Source organism: Lipotes vexillifer, unplaced genomic scaffold (genome assembly GCF_000442215.2).
Source record: "Lipotes vexillifer unplaced genomic scaffold, Lipotes_vexillifer_v1.1 scaffold103, whole genome shotgun sequence".
NCBI lineage: Eukaryota > Metazoa > Chordata > Mammalia > Artiodactyla > Lipotidae > Lipotes > Lipotes vexillifer.
The window spans coordinates 353403-366401 of record NW_006797029.1 but is presented as its reverse complement, the minus strand read 5'-3'; the positions used below and the strand labels follow the sequence as shown (position 1 = coordinate 366401).

Sequence of the window (12999 nt, the reverse complement as noted above, 5' to 3'; positions counted from 1 at the left end):
CCTACAAATCTATTCAATCCCAAGCCTTCCCTTGATAAATGGCCCCACCATCCATCTAGTCACTTGGATTAGAAAACTAGGAGTCATCTTTTTTTTTTCTTTGTGGTACACGGGCCTCTCTCTCACTATTGTGGCCTCTCCCATTGCGGAGCACAGGCTCTGGATGCGCAGGCTCATCGGCCATGGCCCACGGGCCTAGCTGCTCTGCGGCATGTGGGATCTTCCTGGACCGGGGCACAAACCAGTGGCCCCTGCATCAGCAGGCGGACTCTCAACCACTGCGCCACCAGGGAAGCCCAGGAGTCATCTTTGATTTTTCTCTTCCCTTCATCCCCTACACCCAAAATATCATAAAGTGTTTTCCTAATTGATCTCCCTGCCTAATCTCTCACCCCTTCTAATCTAGTCTCTCTGGAACAGTCTTGTACTCTTTCTAAAATGCAGATCCCATTGTTTCAACACAGTGAAGGAAGTCCCTATACAATCTGACCTCTAACTACCAGTATAACCTGTCTCCTACTCACCACCTTTCTCATAAACTTCTCACAATAGGAGTTCTCTTTCTGTTCTTCAAAAGTGCCAGGCCTAATCCCTTTATATCAGCTATTCACTCTGTTTGGTATGCTTCTTTCAGATCTTTGCATGGCTGGCTCCTTGTCATTCAGCTCTCGATTTAAATGTCACTCCCTCAGAAGATTCTTCACTGGCTGCCCAATCATAAGAAACTCCCCCCACTCTCAGTCACTCCCCATCACATAGCATCATCTTTTTTAATTTTAGATTTATTCACATGTTTATCACTTTTTTTTAAAACTATTCCATCTTTATTTCATTCTTCCCTTCTGGATTCAATTTACTTCTTCCCAAAGTATATACCCTTTTAGTAGTCTTTTCAGTAAACTGGTGGTAAATTCTTGATTATTGACTAAAACCGTATTTATTTCATAATTGGTAGGCAATATCTGTTGCCAGTCACATACATGTACTTAAAAATTTAGCTCAAGAGACTAAGACTCCATGTCTAACTAAGGGTTAAGACTCCATGCTTCCCCTGCAGGGGGCACGGGTTCAATCCCTGGTCAGGAACTAAGATCCCGCATGCTGCGCAGCACAGCCCATAAAAGAAAAACAAAAAAATTTTAGCTCAAAAATTTTCTTTCTAGTCAATTAGAAAAACAGTCAATAACTAAGAAAATCACTGTAACTCGCCTAAAATAACTATAACACTCTCAACCGAAGTTAAGGATATCGTTTGCCCCCTGAATGGCCTCTTGACCTTTGACTAACCTAGCTCCACCAGCCCTGACAATCATGTTCCTAATTAGCAAAGACCCCTACCATGTATCCATCCTGGATACCATATAGTCCAGTTTCTTTAGGACTCCCAGAACCATTTCAGGAATCCAGCTATGCCTTACACTGCTGTCCAAACCTCAGCCAACTTCTGTTCTGGACACGCAGATTAGATTTGGCACACCTTTGCTCCCTTAGGAATGCTAGTCATCTGTATAAGCTTTCTTATACCCTTCCAAGACCATTTTGATCTTCTTAGGGTCCTTAGAACTCAGCTATATTCCTAAATAATCCAGGAGTCAATCCTCGGAGTCCCTCTAATCCACTCCAAGGTTCAGGGGTATAGACCAGGGATTGGCAAACTGTGACCTGTGGGCCAAATCTCACCTTTCACCTGTTTCTATAAATGAAGTTTTATCGGAAAACAGCCACACTCATTTTCTTTTTACCTGTTATCTACAGCTGCTTTTGCACCATAACAGCAGGGTTGAATAGTTGCAACAGACACCATATGGCCTGTAAAGCCTAAAATATTTACTATCTGACCCTTCACAGAAAAGTTTGCTGACCCCTGGACTAAGTTATAATATCTGATTTGTCTGTAGTCATCAGGCATGCTAGTGGCCTATAGCCATTCTGGTCAAATACTAGTCAGGTTTGCTACTCACTAAAATAACCAGAGTCTGAGTCTCTTTATATACATGTGTGTATGCACACAGAGTATGGAAAAAGAAAGTCCAAATACTTCTTAGATTATGGTACAATGTGATGTCCTTCTCTCTGGAAAGTTCAGCTAGAATTTTTTTTTTAATGTTTATACTCCAGTTATACGTCTGTTTTTTTTGTTTTTTTGGTATGTACAATCTTTTAAAAAAATTTTTTTAAGAACACTTTTTTAATTGAAGTATAGTTGATTTACAATGTTATATTAGTTTCAGGTGTGCTCCAATTATATATTAATTTGCATTATCTCTGCTCTTTGCTAAGACAACCTGTCAAAGTCATCTTTTCAGACCAAACTGGCCTTGAAGATCAAATTCCTATTTCTCATAAAGAAAAAAATTGGAGACAAGCTGAAAGTAGCAGCTCTTTCTTCTGATCATATGTTCTTTGCTCTAAAGAAACTTCTGGACTATCAGCACATCTACATTTGCTGACATATTGTTCTTAAAGCTTAGATGAGTTCATAAAGTCCTTACTATTGAATTTTTTAATAATCCTCTTTTAGAGAAAACTGATAAATATCTCACTTTATTGTAATCACAGAATGATGCAAAATGGTTATGGGGTGGTCTTCAGATAGCTTTATGTTCCTTTCTCTTTGGGGAGGTGATTGAAAATCCAGAGAAGTAAACTGACTTGTTTAGAGTCTCACAATGAATATATTACAAAGTGAAGAATCAAACTGAGAATTCCTCTACTTATTTGGTCCGTTTTGTTTCCTTGTTCACCTAATGAATCTGAAGTTAAATACTTGTATCTTATTATATAATTTGTAATTTTCATTCACGTTACCTCAGTTGTCCCAGTATCTCTGACAGTGCATTCTTCCTATTATAGGAAATTGAGAAACAGAGAGGCTCATCGACAGTCCCAGGGCCACTCTGCAAGTAGGTGTCAGAGCCAGACTCTGACTTTAGAGATGTTTGGCCTGTTAGTAATTTTTGTTGCACTCTTTTGGTGATTATTGAGTCTGTTGATATCTACCATGTCTTTTATGAAGGCAGCCTAAGTTCAAGAAGGCATGTCTGTGACCACTAAGGGCCACAGTGATGCATATTGATTCATTGACCTGTCGAGCACTCTTAAAGTACTCAACATTGGCACAGTTGTTCACTCTCTTCGAAGCACTTTATGTGAAATTCCTAGTTAATACATACTCCTGTAAATGTCACTACAGCCATTTTATAGATGAATAACAGGAGACATGGACAGAGTAGCATTGGTGTCAGAGCTGGGATTAAATTTGACTTTCTAATTTCTAGGCCTTTATTCAAACCTCTAGGCCACAGTTTCAGTCAGTGATTATTTAATATAGCTGCAGTAGAATATTGATTAGAGTCATCAGGTGATATTTAAAGGTTTAACCCAGGACAAGCAGTTTATCCTCATATGGTACCTCTATAATGGTGATTTGTTAATAGCAGGGAGACTCAAGACTTGCCTGAAAATAGCAAAGTGATGATAGCAGTGCACACTGATCCGCTCCCCACACCAACTCCTAGTTATCATGGAGTGAAACAGCCTCAAGAATCAGCCGTTGGCCTTTCTGTGCTGCTGGTGCATGGAGAAGCTCCACTCTGCATCAGAGAAGATGTCCTGTTCCTCTGACTTCCTGGTTGGGGAGAGGAATCCCCCTTTGGATGCTCCACATTGGAACCTGTCCCTATTCCATTCTCCATCATGATATAGGCAGAAATTTTGCTGGGAGGAATGTAGATACAGATTCTGGTGCTATTTTCTAGTGCCTTGCTGCCCAGATCCCACCTGATTTGATTTATTCAACACCCATTTACTGAGTGCTTTCTGTGATCCTCAGTCCCTGCTGCCTTAGTTCGGACTCCATAACAAAATACCACAGACAGGTGGCTTAAACAGCAGAAATTTATTTTCTCACAGTCTGGAGGCCAAAAGTCCAAGATTAAGTTTCCAGCTGATTTGGTTTCTGGTGAGGGCTCTCCTTCTGACTCGATGGCCACTTTCTCATTATGTCCTCACTTTCCTCCATAATGTGTACAGAGAGAGAAACCACGCTCTCTGGTGCCTCTTCTTAAAAGGACACAAATCCTGTCTGACAGGGCCCCATCCTTATGACCTCATTTAATATTATTTGCTTAGAGGCCCCATCTCCAACTACAGCCACACTGGGGGTTAGGGTTTCCACATATGAATCTGGAGGGGACACAAACAGTCTATAACATCTGCCATGGGTGTTTAGAGAAGGAAGAGTTCCCATGGACAGTAAGACATCATGGGTAATGTGAGATTTGAATAGTCTTTAATGACTGGCTGAGTTTGGAATAGATGGAAAGAAGAAGGGAGGCAACTCTAGGAAGGGAAAGTAGGTACAGCAGAAACGTAGAATATGGTGTGTCCAAGGGACAGGGAGTTATGTAAATACATTGTCTGGAGCTGAAGGATTGTGTCTCAGAAAGTCTGGAATAAAGATAAAAACATATGTTGCAGCCTCATGGTGAAGGGCTTTGAAGTCCTGCAGGTAGTCTGGACCTGACCTCAACAGGTCACAAGGATCAATGGCTGATATAGAACAGAGGAACAGCAGAACAAAAGAGATTTTAGGAAGACTCCCCTGGTGGGGTGGGTAGAAGGCACAGGTGCTGTGGTCTGTCTTGGAGCAGCTTTTTCAGTCATAGGGGCCTGCCTTTTGTGTTCACCTCTGTCCTCTGTTGATACAAAGAACTGAGATAGAACTGCATGTTGGAAGACTTACTGCTGGTGTCATAGATGCCATTTCCTATTTTCAGAGTGGTCTTCAGCCAGCCAGGCCTTCTAATAAAAATCATAAATGTCATACTAGGCCATATCCTCATTTCCTAACATTTTGTAAGTTTGTATAATTGTATTCTAAGAATAAACCTCAGATAGTAAGGATTGGTCCCAAAGCACTCCCTCCCTTTTTTAATAGCCCATTATGAATCTCTTATCTGTGACTACTTAAATTATTTTATTTCCCCTGTTCAGCCATATTGCTTCTGAGCAATGATGCTCCTTTACTTAAAATTTTCTTCCTCCCTTCTTATACTTTACTCCTTTTATACTTAATTTCCCTCTTCTCTCTGCAGAGAGAGAGGCAGTAAAAAATAGTTTCTCAAATTGTGGCCCTAGGACCAACTGCATCAGAATCACCTGGGGTGTTTATATAAATGCAGATTCCTGGATCATACCACAGAGCTGTAGAATCAACCCCTGGAGGTAAGGGCCACAAATCTGCATCTTTAACAAGGTAACTCTTAGACATGTTAAAGTCTGATAACAATTGGCATAATATATTAGAACATAGGCTTTGAAGTCACTCAGACCTGGATTTGAATCCTGCTTTCACCACTTATTAGCTGTGTCATCTGGGACAAGTTTCTTGAGCTCTGCTTCTTAGTTTCCTCATCTATAAACTGAGAGACAGAATAATGTATCTGTTTAGAGCACAGACTAGAGCTGAAGTGCTGGGTTTGAATCTCAGCTCCACCAGGTATTAGCTATGTTACCTGAGGCAAATCACTTAACCACTCTGGGCTTACTATTTCTTCATTTGTAAAACAGAGATAATAACCTTGTATGACTTAAAAGAATTAATGTTAAGTGTTAAACAGGAGGGGAGGGGAAGGGATTTTTATACCCCTAGGGTATATTTGGCAATGTCTGGAGGCTATTTGGTTGTCACAACTGGGGAAGTAGAGAGTAATTCCCACACCTATTGGATAGAAGGTAAGAGGTGTTAGTGTGATTCTACTATGCATAGGACAGCCCCCCATGACAATCATCTGGTCCAAAATGTCAACAGTGCCACTGTTGAGAGACATGGCTTAGAACAGGGACATAATAAGCACTGTGTAAGTTTTGGCTACTATTATCATTTGCTATTATGGGAATAACAACCCTTACTCAGAGTATTACTGTTAGGAGATGTGTATTTAAGCACACAGTACCTAGCAGTCAGCAGATGTGGAGGTAGTGGTGGTGATTATTATTAGGAAGCCAAACATCTATAAACACAGTCTTTCTATACCAGAGCAGTTCCCATGTAAAGAAATCCTTATGCAATGTAAACAATGACTTTGTTTAGAATTTTTCAAAAGAATGCATCTGTAATCATTAATACCCCACATTTCAATAATAGCTTTTTTCTTTGCAAAACACTTTTACTTCTTCATCTTCATAATCAAGCATTTATTCTTGAATCTTTACAATGCACCAGGCTTACCTAATGGTATCAGTGTGCTGGAAAGAACACGGATGTTAGAGTTGCAGAGTATCGAATTCAGATCCTGACTCTGTCACCTAAGTACACACATAACCTTAGACAATTCATTTCACTGTTTTCAGTCTTGGTTTCCCCATCTGTAAAGTGAGAATAATCGCCTTTACCTCTTGAGGTGTTTTTGTGAGTTAAACAGAATAGTGTGCAGCTTGTGCAGTGTAGAGTAGGAATAGGTTCTGAGCAGTGTTTGTTCCTGTTCCCTCCCTATATCCATTCCTTCAGCGAGCCTGCCATGTTCTGGAGAGTTTAGTATACATAATCATCTCGCTCCCCCAACTCAAAGGGCAAACGGGCAGTTGAGGGAGATAAGAGGACATTGGGGAAAGGTTCAGTGACTCACTTCTCCAGAGCTTCTGGGCATGCGGGAAAAGTCCAGGACCCGAAAATGACTGTTCCATATCGTCCTTAGGTTAGTCCTGTTAGAGAGGCCTTTCCAGGAAATAAACATCAATATCTGACCCCATTCTTTAGAAGTGAGCTAAGGCCAAATGGTGACGCTGAGAATCTCCTTCCACACGTCTGTTATTGAGAAAAGCAGCCCTATTTTATTGCTCTTTTCCAAGATTAATTTATCTTTTCTGTTAATTTGTACAGATGCCATTCTGAATTTTTATTTCATAGGATTTTTTTTTTTTTTTTTTTTTTTGCGATACGTGGGCCTCTCCCTGTCGTGGCCTCTCCCGTTGCCGGACGCGCAAGCTCAGCGGCCATGGCTCACGGGCCCAGCCGCTCCGCGGCATGTGGGATCCTCCCAGACCGGGGCACGAACCCGTATCCCCTGCATCGGCAGGCGGACTCTCAACCACTGCGCCACCAGGGAGGCCCCCATAGGATTTTAAAACTGTAATTTTTCTTAGTATTATGAAGGTGACAGTGATTTACAGTGGCCTGTGTTTTTATCTACTTTGCTATCTTGCAGTCTCGTGCCTTGAAGACACTTTTAATTTGCTAAAGAAAAAATTTGTTAAAGAAAAAAAACACATTTGTTAAAGAAAAAAAAATTGAAACTGTGCAGTATCTGGAAATTAGAGTCTATTCAAGACCTTGCACATGGCTGCCAGTCTTCCCCATCCCAAGACCCAGCCACTTCATTCACACCTTTGTCTGACCAGACTATGTTAGACGCTATTAGCAAGAACTCATCAGATCTCAGTTAAAGGTTAATCTCAGTCCAGGATAAGAAGTTTGAAGTTTTCCGTTAAAGACGACAGAAGGCTTAGTGGAAAATTGGAGACACTAAGATGGTGATCAATGGACACAACACTTTTCTACCTGAGAATGCCAGTAATTGGAAAGTGTAGTGAAATCAAGTAGATGACCTGGAAACTAAGATAGGATTAAGAAATGTCATATTGGTGGGGGGTCCTACAGGTAGGGAGACAGAAGGAAATGGAGTTTTTCCCCTTTCAGTAGATAAACAGTGTGGGATTCGATAACTTTGATCTTTCCTCCTCGTGTTGATTCACATCCTGTTTCTGCAAAGGTCCATCATCCCCAGCAACTCCAGAAATAAGCAGCTTTGGAAACCAGTAATAAAACCATGAAATGCTGTTTCTGATTGCTTTGATCTGATCTTTAGGGGTAAAAGTAGGTTTTAAAAATCACACATTTGCTTATTGGCTGACCTGGACAACTAAAGACAGATGCAGCTGCTGAAGAGAGCTGGCAAATGAGAATTTAGGATACCATTTGCCCCAAGAGGCAGATGGTCTCTATAGAAGCCTGATTTCATTTACTGTCCCTTCTGAAGCTGAATGAAGGTGGTTGAATTTGAAGAAAAAGTTGAACTGACATCGTGGAAATACTTGGATACATAAAGGCCTTTAATCCTTTCTAATGTGGCATTTGATTTGCCTTTTCAAAAAGTATATTCAGACATTAACAGAATTTCTACCAAAATCTGTCTTGAATGAATTTTCCAGGGGAAAAAAAAAGGACTGTCTCATTTGATGGTGTAATGATTAATCCTACTACCTGGGTAAGCCAAGTGAGCTTCCCGCAGGAGATTGCTTCTGCGGCTTTGAATTATGTATGACTATTGCAGACTGTTGAGATATAAACTTACCAAGGGATTCATTTGTATTACAGACCTATCTGTAACAATGTTACCATTTCCTTTGAATACCTTAAGTTCATCCTCCATGTTCAGAAATTGAGATGTGTCTTTGTGGAGATGGTGACGTGATTTTTTTTGTGTCAGGTCAGACATTACCAAATCTCAATTAAAAACTGGTCATTAACGAAACGTTGGTCAAAGAGTTTGAGGTAAAAAGAAATGTGTGCTATCTCCCATTCTGAAAGTAGAACAAATGCTGAGGGTCAGGAAAAGAGAGACAAAGTCAGGGTTTGACCCAGCCTGATGATCAAGGACCTAGATGTCAATGCCGTAGTTACTACAGATATCCTACATTGCATTACAGAGCTAGGGATTGTTTCAACATGAATTTTAACACCAGGAATAGAAAAGCCATAACTTCCTCTCTGTGGGCCATTTATCAGTTAACAGTTCTGTTTTATAATAATGAATATCAACTTGTACTTATCCTGAAAAAAATCATTACCTTCATCATTATTTGCTACTTCAAGACATGTGCTAAGATATATTGTATTAGAAATCCTAGTAGATTTCTTGTAATTTCATTTTAAAGAATTTTTTTTTTGGCCATCTATCTCATGGCGAAATGGGGGAACTTTTCATTTTCTCCATTATCTCCCTCCTGATGTTGTCATCTAGTTTGTACAGAAGATCAAAGTAATAGGGAAACGGAATCTGGGTTCTCTGATTCCTGTTTTGGTGTTTTCTCCATTACATCAAACATTTCCCAATGAAAGGTCAGTGGTGAACCACTTTGTTAGGAGATAAAGCCTGTATTTGGAAAGTGTCATATTACTATTTGGGAGGGTTTTCTGATTTTATATCTAAATATGAAACATTAAAAAAGTCAATGGTCAAAAATTATATTCCCTTATAAAATTAATATGCCTAAGATAAATTAATTATAGGATTTTACTTCCTTTTTTCTTCCTGGACAATTTGTTTATACGTAGTGACTGAATCACCTTCTCTGATGCTGTTCTTGATTCTTTTTCATTTTTTGGTCACAGCATGTTACCACATCTAAGCTTGAGCTCTCAAAACCTCTTCCTTTCCCCTTTCCTCTCTCTTTTACCATTTTAATCATACAAAGAGCTTTTCTTCCCTCAAGCATGGACATGACATATCATTGATGCATTTTTTTAAATTCTTCCTTTTAGACACTGCTGTCACTGTAAATGCAGGTTAAACATCTTAGTATCCATTTGCAAATCCATGTGATTTAACTTTCATCAACTCTTTTGCATAGTTCTCCATAGATGACAATTGTTTTAACTGGTGATTTAATATACCAGTGCACTTATTTAAAATGTGCTTGTGAAAACTGACCTTTGTAGAGAATATAGGTTGTGCTGCCCTGGTCCTCAAAGAGTTAATAAAACTAGCATTCACTTTGCTTAGTTTCCCAAAAGTAATTTGGCTCATTTCCCAGACCAAACCCCTCAGGTAAAGGTCAAGGTGCAGTGGGTTATATTAAGGTGAAGAATTCGAGCCTCTTATATCTTGCCCAACTTGTAGTCCTCCAGAACTCAGTGGGAGCTATGGTTCATCAGAGCTTCAGAACATGATTAACAGACTGAAGAAGGCCCTGTAGAATTTCCTTTAATGGGGAATTGTATGAGTGAGTACAGTGGGTGAGTCTTTAATATTTCTTGCTTTTTAGCATCCATATTTTGTTTTGAGAACCCCTTAAGAGCACAGAGCTATGTTTCATGTATGTGGGAACAGGCCCAGGGAATTCCTCACTGGTTAATAGCAGCAACTCTTTCTTGTAGCTTTTACAATAGGCTTAATATAAATAGCCCATTCCCTGGGAGGAAAACAGACAAGCAAGGGTGGAGTCATGGTTTCTGAACCCGCCTTCACCAATCATTTTTGACAAATGGAAAAGAGAGCTTCCTTTTAGTAATAACAATGAGATTGAGGGAAGTAAGAGAAAAGGCAAGAGCAAGGCTGCAGAGATTAGGAGGCTAAAAACACCTTTTTAGAAACCTCTCAAGTTGACTCGAGAATAAGAAGAGAGTGTCTGGAGGTTTAATGTTTTTCCTGTCAAAGGGGGATGATGTTTTTTAATCACTATATTTATTGCTTTGAAATTTAAAATGGCTTAAATTAACTTTTGCCCAGCAAAGATCGTTTTCCCTCTCCTGAAGCATGTTGATAACTTCTCAGTGACACTAAGCAGCGTCTAAGAGGGTCTCAGAAGTGTCACTTTGCTTTTCTTCGCTAACGCGTGGAAGTAGAGCCCCTTGTTACCTTGAATTTATGATGTTCCATATTATGAGAAACTAGCTTTGTTTTGGGTTGATAACCTAAGGCAGCCCATTAAGAAGAGTCAGCATGCTTTACCATGTGAGGCCTCCTTTACATAAACCACCCTGCTGACTGCTAGTGAACTGATCCCTTCCCACCTCACCCTATCCCCAAGAGCCAGATTCCATAATGGTACCTCCCACTCATTGCTTACTCTCAGTATAGAGAGACCTCTGGCTCTGCCAGCTTTGAAAGAATATTTTTGAAGTTGTATATCCAGCAGACTTCAAGGCTTATTTTTCTGTTCTGGCACATGCATAATTTCCATAATGAAAAATTGATAAGAAAGTACTCCTTCAGATCTACTCCCTCAAATCCACAGGTGATATATGTTCTGATGACACATGATCAAACAAAGTACCTCTTTTAAAGAAACTTGTAAATGTCACCATGACACACTGCCATTTGAAAATCCAGAAATAACATGTCACAGTATATAAGATGTTTCCTTTCATTCTTTCTCTTTGCCCATTAAAACAAAACAAAACAAAACAAAAACAGGAAGAAGAGCTAGCTGGTGAGTGTGTGACAGTCTAGGGATACTTTTAGTAGACCCAGAAACCATTAAAGGTGCCTGATTTTGAATTTGTTTCGTTGAACCAGCCCAATGAGATTTTCTAACTAGGCTGGTTTTCTCCACCAACATTTAATAATCATTCCACCCCCTTGTACACTACAGCAACAGAATTGGAAGTTCAGGCAGAGTGGGATGTGGGGAAGACTGGAAGAGATAGCTATAAGCAAATGAGCAGGCAGCAGTGAAACAAGATCGGGAAACACAAAGCACTATGGATGACCATCCTCTGGTATGTGGCCAATGGGATGCTTCAGATTCATTTTAATAGATGAGATTAACTAGAGGTCAGAACTTTCTTTTCCATTTGCCTTGCCTGCTGCATGCATACAGACAAAGGCTGATGCTTCACTGTGCTCCTAGCAACAAGGCTTCCAGGCCTCAGTTTACCTAAAATAATTGCTTTACTTCCTTTTTTAAATCTCAGCTTTACTCCTGATCCTTTACTAAATAGTTTCGTAAATACTTTTGTGTGTACTAAATATTATATACTAAATAAAGTAAATACTGTAGATTATTTCATATTTATTATAGTATTATAGCACAGTTCACCCTTTTTATTTGCGAGTTCCACATCTGCAGATTCAACCAACCATGGATTAAAAATATTAGGGGAAAAGAAATTCCAGAAAGTTCCAAAAAGCAAAAATTGAATTCGCAGTGCACCGGCAACTGCTTACATAGCATTTACATTGTATTGGGTACTATAAGTAATCTAGAGATGATTTAAAGTATATGGGAGGATGTGTGTAGGTTATATGCAAATGCCACTTTATATAAGGGACTTGAGCATCTGTGGATTTTGGTATCCTGTGGGTGGTCCTAGAACCGGCCCCCTTCAGATACCAAGGGATGACTATAATATAGTATGGTAAATATAGTAAATATGCTAAATACTTTCTTAAATACTTTAGTGTATCACCCTTTAACAAGTTAAGCATTCAGTTCCCTCTACCCCTACTACCTAAAAAAAAAGTTCCACTCCTTACCTGTTATTCTCAAACTTCCCTCTGAGCCTACTATAGCTCCTCTACCAAACTGAATTCTCAATATGTATGAATCAAGTATGTATCAAGTATCCCAATATATATATGATAGAAGTATCTGCCTGCATGAAAGACTGCCTTATATTCAGACAAGTATGTTGGGGTTTATGACCCATTGCTGTGACTATAGGGCCAGTTATTTACATTTATGGCAATATGTGCCTTCCATAAATCTAAATTTTAGCAAAAACCTTTGAATGCCAGTGTGATGGTGGTCTGATTTGTTTCAGTCACGTGACCCATGAAGTGACAGAGGATTTTTCTCCTCGGAATCCAAGCACTGTTGTGAAGCAAGATGATGGGGGCTGTACTTCCGTCACATCGGCATTGCCGCTGCCTGAACTGGAAAGGGAAGAGGAAAAGGGAGACATTTCAGGTCCTATGGACCCGAATCCCTGTAGTGCAACATACAGCAACTTAGGTAAGTGCAAATGTCACGTAAAGAGTATTTAAAGTTTGTCTTTTTATGTACCAGCCTAATGCTTATTTCCCTGGAAAGATGGTTTTTATTGTTCCATGGGGCAAAAGTTGGAAATTGGAGTTATAAATTTTAACTCACATCAGAAGAAGTTCTGTATTTAATTTGTACTAGGCATATATTAAACACCTGTTACCATGAGTCCTGTGCCATGTGCTAGGATTCTGACATAGTCCCTGCCTTGAGAGACTCACCGGGAGGGAA

General features: G+C 39.7%; 1 protein-coding gene across 1 annotated transcript in view; it reads left to right on the top strand.

Moving 5' to 3' along the window:
- PEAK1 (pseudopodium enriched atypical kinase 1) overlaps nt 1–12999 on the top strand; it is a 255154-nt gene that overhangs the window by 208313 nt on the left and 33842 nt on the right. Inside the window, exon 4 of the mRNA XM_007469163.1 lies at nt 12548–12738. Coding sequence (XP_007469225.1) covers nt 12548–12738 — 191 coding nt within the window. The remainder of the gene's footprint in view (nt 1–12547; nt 12739–12999) is intronic.